General features: G+C 33.5%; 1 protein-coding gene across 1 annotated transcript in view; it reads right to left on the reverse strand.

The window, feature by feature from the left end:
• Positions 1–391: 391 nt before the first annotated feature.
• The window catches only part of LOC106465125 (thyrotropin-releasing hormone receptor-like), a 32,882-nt gene continuing 21,107 nt past the window's right edge, over positions 392–12,166 (reverse strand). The window contains exon 2 of the mRNA XM_013925324.2: positions 392–1,471. Coding sequence (XP_013780778.1) covers positions 1,166–1,471 — 306 coding nt within the window. The 3' untranslated portion in view covers positions 392–1,165. The remainder of the gene's footprint in view (positions 1,472–12,166) is intronic.

Raw genomic sequence — 12,166 nt, forward strand, 5'->3', positions numbered from 1 at the left:
TTGTGTAGCTTTGTGCTTAACATAAAAAAAAACAAAAAACAAAACTTCAAGTGTATAAAGCTTTGTTAGCAAAAAACGTACAAAAGCTGCCACTTTGTCACGATTTGATCTTTAAAATAACTTTCAACTTTAATTTTAACAAAACTTTCTTAGGTTCAACTATTTTCGTTGTTTCAAATAGTGCATAATATAAAAACAGCGCGTCACGAAAGTCTATCTTGACATCAGATATTCGCTTCCAGACACGCAGTCAATCCACTAAACACAACTCTGCTATATATTAAATTCTGAACAGACAGAACTCAAAGATTTGTTATTTACTTTGAAAAAAGTATACAGCACGTTTTTTGATGTTAACTATCTTATACACTTTTGTTCGTATTTTAATGAAAAGCAATGTTATTTGATCAGTAATTTATTAGGTACTGAGTAGTATAGTGTATAGCGCATATGTCAAAACATGGTTACAATAGAATTGAAAATATTTGTTCATAACAATTTATTTATACTAATCTAATAATCGTTTCAAACAAGCAGAGTGGGGAATATTACAATTATGATAAAAATCAGTCTCGGTTTAAAGTAGATTGTTGACGAGTTATTAAAATTAATTCATCTTTAGTTGTTACCTATTTTCATATATTGTCATAATTACTGGAGTTAATGTCAACGTTATACATCTTTTAAACATGCTATATGTTCTCTCAAATCTAGACATTAAATATTCGTTTATACATGTATAGATATTATAAAGCAAAAAACGCTTACTTACAAAATTAATACAAACGAAGTGCTCCATTTTGTTCATTTAACTCTGATTAAATAGTCAGAGAAACTACGTTAGCCAATAGATTTCAACCGAAATTAAATAAGCGAAACAGTGTAGCTCATTTGTTAAGAATTACTTAACAGAAGACCCTCACATGTTCAATACCACAGCAAAATCTCACCAGAAGTATTGCTTGAACCTATAAAGTTCAAAGGTTCCATTATCATTGTTATAAAAGTATTGTAGTTGCGTTGTTTGTTTCTCCCGTTTCTCTGTTCTATTTTTTTTATTATTGTAAGAAACATCATTCCAACTGTACTATGTTTTGTTGTTTTGGCGTTATACACCATACTAGTAGGTAAATAAGTTGTGTTTCTTACAAAACAAAAACGTGCTTCATGCTTCAGTAGTTTTCTGAGTAATATTTAGACGTGTCGTTATCGCTACACTTCGAAATCCTTTTTCTTGTCTTGTTCTTCCACACGACAATGTCCGCTTGAAGGCGCGTCGAAACTTGACAGACATGGCGTTGTACAGAATCGGGTTGATAGCGCTGTTGATGAAGATCATGGTTTTACAGAACATCAGGAACCAAAGTTCCATATAGCGTTCCTTAGCCAGTGAGTTGTACACCAAAAGTACACGATAAGGCATCCATAGTGTAGCGAATACAGCTACAACAACAGCCAACATCTTCACCACCTATTGAAAGAAAAAACAAATGAACGAACAACATTCATTAACTCCAGCATTAAAATAAACAGGAAAAAGCAATTATTAAAGTCATCTAAATATTAAAAAAAAGAAATACAAATAAACGAACAACATTCATTAACTCCAGCATTAAAATAAACAGGAAAAAGCAATTATTAAAGTCATCTAAATATTAGAAAAAAAGAAATACAAATAACAGCAAACGATAATAGTTAAGTATTTTACGTTGATTGAAAGTAATTTTTTTTAGTTCTACTCAACCCTACTTAATTGAATAAAGTAATTTAACCTTTGTCTGCTTCATTACCTAGATGGACAAAACAATAACTTTTCCAAGCTAACTTCAATCGCTGATTCTTAGTATTAATGTGAAATAGTGATAAAATAGAACACATTTTGTAAAACTATGGATAGTTTTGCCCACATAGAACATTTGAAGTTTGGCAGTAATTTAAGCATATTATACTTGCTTTCCAAATCAATCTTTAACTATCGGAAAAGTTGGTTAGAAGTGGTATTAAAGAATCATCTTATTAAAAGAACAGGAACACAAGTGATTAGTTAAGAGGATATAAGGCCCTCGAGTTACGATCATGGACGAATTGTTCTCTCATGTTCATGAAATTCGAAACCTCTGTAAGTAAATCTTGATCACAAGGTTATCATCAGTAGCAGGTTATGAGATTTGCAATTACTATAACACCACATGTGTTATAATACACGTGGCAGGGAGTGTTGTATCACTAAAAGATCTGCTGTTACCTGAGGGTAACAATTAGAGTAATTAACCTTGCAGGATATTGATCTAATCAAAGTATAACAACACATTGATAACTTATATATATATTATTGCATATTCTCAAACCTGAACTATGCCAATAAATAATGCGTTGAGAACTTGATATTCTTAATTGTAACTAAGTTAGTATTTCTATATGCCTGGCGAGGATCACAAACTCGTCTTTGAGCTATCTAAGCACTTACTCACTGACGAGTTATATATTTGGTCTTTAAGAATGGATTTTGTCGTAATTAAAACGTACAATCAAGCACATGTTTCAAAAATGGATTTGGTCGTAATTAAAATAAGGAAGACAGATTTCTTGTTAGTCATAATCTATAGCCTGTTTCTACAGCAACGATGTACGAATGGTTTGAATTTCGCGCAAAGCTATACGAGGGCTATCTGCGCCAGCCGTTCCTGATTCAGCAAGGGGATTCGAACCCGCGACCCTCAGATTGCGAGTCAAGCGCACTAACCACCTGGCCATGCCATGCCAGGATGTACACGTGTTTTTTATAGCAAAGCCACATCAGGCTATCTGCTTTGTCTACCCGAGGGGAATCGAACCCCTGATTTTAGCGTTGCAAATCCGAAAACGTACCGCTGTACCACCGGGGGACCCAGGATGTACGAATATCTTCCATTGATAATTAGTTTCTATATTCCGTTTATATTGATATAGTAATAATTAAGTAATTACATTATAATAACTTTATATATCTATTCGCGAAATATTTTTAACGTTCCATCGTTAGTTCGTCATGTAAAAATCATTTAGAAATCATTAACTTATTGACTAACCACTTTTTAGTTCAATATGAGCATAATAAAAAAATATGTTCATGATTTATTAAAATTTAGTATACGGTGCCGTTCATCTGAACATATATACAGAAACAATGAATTTTGTTTTTATTTTCTAACGTCAAAAATTCGAACTAACTAACTTTGTAAGCTATAGTCAATATAGAAGTCTTTATACTGTAATGCATGTCATATATATTGATAAACATCCATTATTCTCGAACATACCTATAATAATAAAAGGGTGTGTCTGTGTGTATGTGTGGTTGCCATATCTCTAAGAGAAAAACCTAGAAACCTGAAATTTTGAACACACACTAAGTGGACACTGAGGGTGTGCAACTGAATATTATTACTTAATGAGTCAAGCTAGCGAAAAACCATATAGAAAAAAGTGGTTCCTTATATTACAAATAAGAATCACATCCAGACAGACAGACAGGCACGTGTGTGCATGTGCGCGTGCGCACGTGCGTGTCTGTATCTGTGATCACCATAGCTCAAAGAGGAAAGAACTTAAATACCTGAAATTTTGCGCCCATACTATGTGAAAGCTTGAGAGTGCGCATCTGGGTATTATTAATTAGCCATGGGCGTGCTCGCATGCGCGTGCGCATCTTTTTATGAGGCAAGCTAGCGAAAAAACCACATAGAAAAGAAATGTGACCACCATAACTCCAAGAAGAAAGAACCTAGAAACCTGAAATTTTGCAAGTATACTGAGTGGACCCTGAGGGTGTGCACCTGAGTATTATTACTTATCCACGTGCGCATCTTTTTAATGAGATGAACTAGCGAAAAACTACATAAAAATAAAGTGGTTCCTTACATAACAACTTCTAATATATATAAAACCATTGCGTTTTGGTAACAGCAATGGCTTTTATGTCATGTTGCTTAGCAACAATATACAGGTTAAACTTTTATGCTAAAATGGGTTCAGAATAGACACACTATGAATCTAATAACCCGAGCGAAGACGGATATTTTCGCTAGTTATATATATTTCGTGTTTTGATTAGTAGAGTAGTAACAGCTAAAGTGTTCCAAGACGTTAGCTCATCTTTGAAATAAATTAGCAGTCTTTTATAATTTTTTTATTTTATTAAGAAATCTTGTTAGGAGTTGTATGGCGTATATAGTTTCTTAATCATCCGTTAATAGCTTAGTAAAATACTTATTTAGTAAATATTTATATTTTTTCTTCATATAAAATTACCGGTGAGCATTCCATTTGTTTTTCTAATCAAAGAAAGAGAAAATATATTTGAAAATATTTCCTGACACAATATATTTGTTTATTTGTGTGCGGACGTATTAAGCGAAACTGCAGTACTAGAGATAAAAAGATAATACGCCATGTTAAACGACTCTATGTAAGCTCAATTTCTTTGAATCAAGCCCAATAATCGTGTTCAGACTGTTACGCTGATTTCTTAAATTGTTTCCCAAATAGAAATGATTATTTTCTCTATGTTTTTAAATATAGTTTCCAATTTCATTTGATAAAACTGAGCGCAAATTAAAATAGAACAACAAATACTAAATTTTTTCTATTGCTGAAAGATTTGTACAAATAAAACTTCAATCACATATTGTTATTGTATACACTTAAAGAATGGACGTTCATAACTACTGCCACTGTTGTCATTTATTCGCTGTTTCTATGAAAACAGAAACGAATTAGTCTGCTATTTTCTACCAGTTTTCTTTATAATCTCGTGTCATGATAGATCTATTTTTTTTTTTACTTTATATTCCTATAACAAAGAAAATACATTGCGTTGTCAGAGATGGTTGTACAGTGAGTAGCGTGACTACCAACTATCAGATCATTCATTCAAATCACGCATACTATACAACTCATTCTTAGAGACCACTCAGAAAATGCTGTACAGCTAATTCTAGTTTGCATGAGTAGTAAATTTATAAAACCTTATTTTCTGGATGACCGATTTTAGTGACAAAAAAGTGTTAGGCTTAATTCCCTGATTTTCGATTGTCTTTTAAATGTTTTCCTTCACACGCGCTCCAGTTAGAGTGAAATTAAGGAATATTAACTCTAGAACACTTGATGCATTTAAAGAAAAGGCAGCAGCATGCAATAAAAAATTATTTTTGCATTTATATGTTTAAATCACAACAATTTATTCAAAGGAAGGAAAATTAAGTCTAAATAGTACTTTAAAATTATTTATTAATATTATTATATTTGTTGAATAGGCTCTTGGAATTTCTGTTATATTTGTTTGTTTGTAGTTAAGCACAAAGCTACACAAAGTGCTATCTGTGCTCTGCACACCACGGGTATCAAAACCCGATTTCTAGCGTTGTAAGTCCACAGACATAGCTTAAGATACGAAAACCAAAAGAAACATTTTATTTTTAAGGTCAAAATTTATACTTTCTTTGTATCGAATAAGCTCATAGAACTTACCTTCATACTTATGATTTGAAACATAACGTGCTATGCATAGATTTAAATAAGTTTATATTTCTGAAAAGGTATCGATTGGTTTTCATTTTCTTAGATAAAAATATTCAACAAGTTCACAGATTGCATCATTCAACTTCATATCTACCCAGCTGACTAGGGAACAAGAAGTATCGTAAACGCGAAAAAGGATATTTTGGAAGAAACTTAACAAACCTCCAATATAACCAATTAGTTGTTCCGAGTATTTTTATGACCATAGTGTCACGTTTATCGTCACGTACATAGAAGGAAAAGTTCCAGACTTTCTTGATATTCCACGAAGGCTTCTCAACCCACTATTGAATGTCTGAACACCCATAGATGTTATAATCGTTGACATAACCTTTCAGACTAGTTCTCATTATTTACATATAATCAACATGTATATGACATAACCTTTGAGACTAGTTCTCAAGATTTACGTATAATCAACATGTATATGACATAACCTTTCAGACTAGATCTCATTAGTTACATATAATCAACATGTATATGACATAACCTTTCAGACTAGTTCTCATTATTTACATATAATCAGCATGTATATTTTTACTAGACTAAAAAGATCTGTGTGAGGTCACTATGCACTGAAGATAATTGTTTGTTTTAAATTCAAGGATGCACGATAGTAAAACTGCATTGTGCCCATACCAAAAATGAGCCCCGAATATTGGAATTATTAACTTTCCTAGCTTACCACTTGGCAATAGGGGAGCTACACTTAAGTTTGTTTGTTTGTTTTGAATTTCGCGCAAAGCTACACGAGGGATATTTGCGCTAGCCGTCTCTAATTTAGCAGTGTAAGGATAGAGGGAAGGTAGCTAGTCATCACCACCCACCACCAACTCTTGAGCTACTCAGTGGGATTGACCAACACATTATAACGCCCCCACGGCTGAAAGGGCAAGCATGTTTGGTGGGACGGAGACTCGAACCCGCGACCCTCAGATTGCGGGGCGAGCGCCCTAACTACCTGGCCATGCCAGGCCCTACACTAATTATTTCTTGCCCGCTATACAGGGGGTAGAGTATATTATATTAAAACGCTTTTGTATATGCAAATCAACAAGTCACGTGACAACCACAGTTAATATAAAGACGCGGTTTAACGGAATTAATAAGATCTATATTCTGACATTATTTGGGTTTATGAAAATAGTGTGATACTACCGAAAATTGGTTGCTTTTGAGAAGGATTGGTAACAGCACTCAGACCATAAAGATATTCTCAAATTATAGCCTTAGAATTTCTAAAACTGGGGTATCCCTTGTACTTAATGGCATTAGGAAACATAAGAATATGAATCAACTTAGGGCGCCAGCACCATCCAGAAAGAGGCCCAGCAAACAGCAAAGTCTTATAACACGTGAGAATGCAAGAACATAAAGTTCAGTGACAAAAGCTGTCAGTTTGTATCAGGCAACAGTACGCTACATAATCCAGAAATATTTTCTTAAGATGGAGCATTTTTACAATGGAAACTACACAGCAGGGTTAGCCCACGATCATCAGACAGAGTATGACCGGACGTGAGCGACCTGGACTGTAACGACATGTTGAGGCTAAAAATCGTTTTAATAGAACGTGCTTAGTATATATATGTATAACAAAATACTTAACGTTTTATTTATAATTTAAGTACAATAATCTCTGTTTTTATTTTATTTTTCGTAACACTATCCATCTGTATCTTATTTTATAATTTCCTATATTTGCACCTAGCCATTAGGAAAGAAACACTAAGAGCGTTTAATAATTTATCGCTTATTTTAAAACGAACGTTGTAGATACTTAAATCTCTTGTTTTTGCGTAACAAAGAATTGATAGCAGATTTTATACATGGGTAATCATAACCTGGTCCTTATATTGTACCTCAGAAAATTCTAAATAGTCTGAGTTAGTAATTTTTATTATACTCATAGGTCAATATAGAATAAACACAAATCTCATTTTTTTATATGTGTTTTCGTTATGATTACTATAGCGTAAACTCATCAAGAAACATTTGAAGGTATTAAGTGCAAAAATGTAACGTCTGCAGGAGAACACAGATTCGATGAAGAATACGATAATTAGTTCAGCCATGTTAACTGATATATTTAATATTATAATTAACTTAGTATGTAATAGATTGCTTGTAAGAGATTCCATGTTAAGTCGCCAGGGGATAATTTATAATGTATACCAATAATGGCATCATTAGTCATCAGTGATTAGAAAATTATACAAACGGAAACTGTGTCAGATTTATTACAGTTCCTCAAAACAGTCATAAATTTCTGTTGCCCTGTTCGCAACATTATATTCTTCAGGCGTATTGCCAGTCTCTCATTTTATGCTAAACTAATCCAACTACAGTTATCGATTGCGAAATATCTCAATAACTTTAGCATTTAATCTTTCAGGTGTAATGTGTGAAACGCAAGATAACGCGTTGATATGGCAAGTTGATTTATCTAGAACAGTGTTTCTCAACCATAGGTCCGAGGACCGACTGAGGTGCGTAAAAACCTCTTTGTCGGTCCGCTAGATTTTTATGAAAACAAACAAACAAACACTGACAGAACTCCGTATTTATATGTAACTCGTATTGTTTCTTCGTTTCACTTGTATTTTAGTTGTTCACGATGGTTTAGAGAGGCAGCGAGCCGATCCCTGGTATAGAAAATATTGAGAAACGAGGATCTAGAACAATATCAGGACGTAATGTAAATAACTCAACTATGTTTCACGGATTGATCCCGCTGAATATATAAATTGTCATTTCACGCTATATCCGGAAAGGTTTTTGCAAGTATTGTGTTTCTATAGTTTCTAGTTCAGGATTTCGCTCAAAGCTGCACAAGGACTATTTTCCCATAGGTGTTACTAACATTCAACTGACAGAAGACTACAGAGAAGATAGTTGTTCAACAGCACCCACCACCAACTCTAGAGCTACCCTTGTCTGATCAAATAGTGAGATTTGATCGTTACACTTACAGTGCACCCAGAACCCCGAATTGCCCAGCGCGGTTTTGTTCCAGCGGGCCCCAAACCATGATAATTCAGATTCACAGACTGGTCACTGTAACCACTAAGTTTCCATATGCTAAAGTATTCAAAGGAATGAATTCGAAAACAATACCTAAGGAAAACGATACAGAATATAAATGTATAATTCATTGATAACCTCTTCCATATGTATAGATAATAAGTGAAATGGTTCATATGTACTCCAGTTTTTAAACTTCAAGTATCACAAGCATAAAGAAAAACCTAATTTTACTCTGGAATGTTGAAGTTAGCCCAAAGAACATTATCCAGAATGTTATTTCAACCCAATGGGGTTACCATAACAACCAATGAGTGCAACGAGAATGTACATCACAACTAATTTTACTCTGATATCTTGAAGTTAGCTTAAAGAACATTATTCAGAATGTTATTTTCTTGTTCCTTGTTTTGTAAGCGGTTACAATACAGCATCAAAGTAAAGTTCCACAGTCTATTACATAACGTAATTATAATGTTCCCGTATTTAGTGACAGTAAAAACTGAAAGGCACTTAAACTAATATATGACTAAGTATTTATTGTCTAAGTAGAAACGTAATCCGACAAAACAAGATATGTTATTGAACATTTGCATCATTTGATTTATAGTAAGAATTTATAATAAATGATAATGTCACATCTACGGATCATGTACTTTAAACATTACAAAATAGAAATTACACTAAAGACATTAAAAGGGGTGGCAAAATGGCTGGAAGTTATCGCTATTTAAGAAATTGTCTTTGCGTGATAATTCTAGTTAGAATATTCAATAACTGAAAAATATTGATCTGGGGATAAGCTTGCATTGTGCTTGTTTTTTGTCGCATTGCAACTTGTAGTTCTACTGCCATATTTTCGTATATAAAAGAGTTAACTATTTTCCAGGTTACTCGTGTTCATATGTTTATCAATCATCTAGTTTTGTGTTCATTATCTAACCGACATGTATCCAAGCAAAGTTAGAAATAAATAAATTGAATAAATTTAGTGATTTTATTTAGTGACAAAGAAAAGTGGCGCTGGTTAGATTGAACCCAAATGCTCGAAATATGCATGTTTAACCTCAATAAATACGATATGGCTAAGCTATGTCATGAATTAACAAGAAATAGTTTTAGTAGTTTGCAGCGACAGAAAATATACCTAAAGCAAAAATATACACCAATCCAAAAAGTTCTAGCTTCTCAAAAATACTCATTTTTTTTCTATCGTGGCGTTTGTTTGTTTTATTCGGTTTGTAATACTGCTTCTCTGTCCTTGTTCATGTTTAACTGATTTCTTCTTCATCTGGTTATGAAAACTTTACGAAAACGTGATTAATAAGACTCTAGAAGATTCTAAGGAAAAAAATTATTTTTTATGATGATTTCAAAAACAACTTTTTTTTTTTAGAATCTCGAGTTCTGATATTTTGGTAACATATACAAATATATTGAATACCAGAAACTTCATTAAGAACCAGTTCTCAAGGATAATAAGCAAGATGATTATGAAATACATAAATTACGAAAGTGTGTTACACACTATGTCCGAGATGTTACTGTGCTGTTTTCGTGAACTTTAACATTATTTATTTATTTATAGAATTTAGAGTTTTCAATTGCGTACGTATAATAAGCAACCATATCAGAATCCCAAGGTCCAGGTATATAGGTGTTCCTGATTTTGAACTACTAACCAGAGAGATGACAGTCAGCCAGTAAAATAACAGCTTTGCCTGGTTCTTCGAACTAAATAACAGAACTGACTGCCATTACTTTTTTAGAATGCACACACAGCCGGAACTGCTTAATTGTTTTTTTGTTTTGAATTTCGCGCAAAGCTACAATAGGGCTATTTACGCTAACCGTCCCTAATTTAGCAGTGAAAGACTAGAGGGAAGGCAGCTAGTGATCACCACCTACCGCCAACTCTTGGGCTATTCTTTTACCAACGAATAGTGGGATTGACCGTCACATTATAACGACCCCACGGCATATTTGTTGTGACGGGGATTCGAACCCGCGACCCTCAGATTGCGAGTCGAGCGCCCTAACCACTTGGCCATGCCGGCCATGTTGGACTTCGAATCAAGAGTTGATGCCATTGAGCACGTACTTCGAAGTCCAACATGCTAACTACTAGGCGATACCCAGCCCAATTTTATATATATATGCGTGCGTGTGTGTGTATAAGCTCCATATTACACACATGCTGTAGTTGTTTTCTTTACTCAAGAGGCAAAGGACTCCAGCCCAAGTTAGACCTACGAAGAAAATGGAATACGCCATCTATGAAAAACATTCCTGTCTTCTTCAGCTATATCAGTTTATTTAATTTAATTTGTTTAACTAAATTTAATTGAACAAGACTTTAAAACGGTATGTTTTATATTCTAGAACCCAACTGTTACTCACTACTTGTGGCCAATGGGAAGCATAGGAACATACATCAAAACCAAAATGTACAACGTTTCGACAATGTTTTGTCATCATCAGGTACATGATGGTGAGAAAACCTTGTCAAAACGTTGTACATTTGCTGTTATGTTAAACTTATATTAAAGTTTTTCTTCGTTACCCATTGAAACCGTCTCCAAGCATTATTAGTCTCAAAGAGGGTTCCTCGTCATCAAATTTGAATACGAAATAAAAGTTCAACTTAAATTTTTATATCTCTTGTAAAACAAAACTAAAGAACTTATAATCACAAACCAAAATATAAACTTATTACTAAAATAGACCACTACATTTGACATTACAGTCCTCTTAATGTTAAGATAATAACTATATATATATATATATATTGCATAATGAAACGTAACATGCCCACATCAGTCAATCATGACAGCGTTTTGATGAAGTGATCCAGCATGCAAAAAAATGTGACGAAACGATATTTGGAAGTAAATAGGCCAATGAAACACTCGAAACCATGACTTGGCTTTCATAATGTCAAGATATGAATACTATTAAGGCTGTATGGACTTATACGAACATTGAAAAGGTAAAAAAGAACCAAACAATTTGACTGAATTGTGAGGAGTAATAGAGGACATTTGAATCAATATTTCCCAACCATAAATTGATAATCTTATAATAGTGAGGTACATTGTTTTATTTTAAGCAAATACTGTACAAAACATAAATATGAAGCCCAATCTAGCATTCGATTCAACACTTGTCAGTGAGTTATATAACGGTTTCGAGGAATTCCACCTCTCATCAGCAGCTCTGGAACAAATGAAATTGAAAGGACAAGACTAGGCTTCATATAGTGGTTGATTGTATATTATGTAGAGAGATATAGAGCTTCATATAGTGGTTGATTGTATATTATGTAGAGAGAGAGATAGAGCTTCATATAGTGGTTGATTGTATATTATATAGAGAGAGATAGAGTTTCGTATAGTGGTTGATTGTATATTATGTAGAGAGATATAGAGCTTCATATAGTGGTTGATTGTATATTATGTAGAGAGAGATAGAGCTTCATATAGTGGTTGATTGTATATTATGTAGAGAGAGAGATAGAGCTTCATATAGTGGTTGATTGTATATTATGTAGAGAGAGAGATAGAGCTTCATATAGTTGTTGATT

Source organism: Limulus polyphemus, unplaced genomic scaffold (genome assembly GCF_000517525.1).
Source record: "Limulus polyphemus unplaced genomic scaffold, Limulus_polyphemus-2.1.2 Scaffold1845, whole genome shotgun sequence".
In the NCBI taxonomy this organism is placed as follows: Eukaryota; Metazoa; Arthropoda; class Merostomata; order Xiphosura; family Limulidae; genus Limulus; species Limulus polyphemus.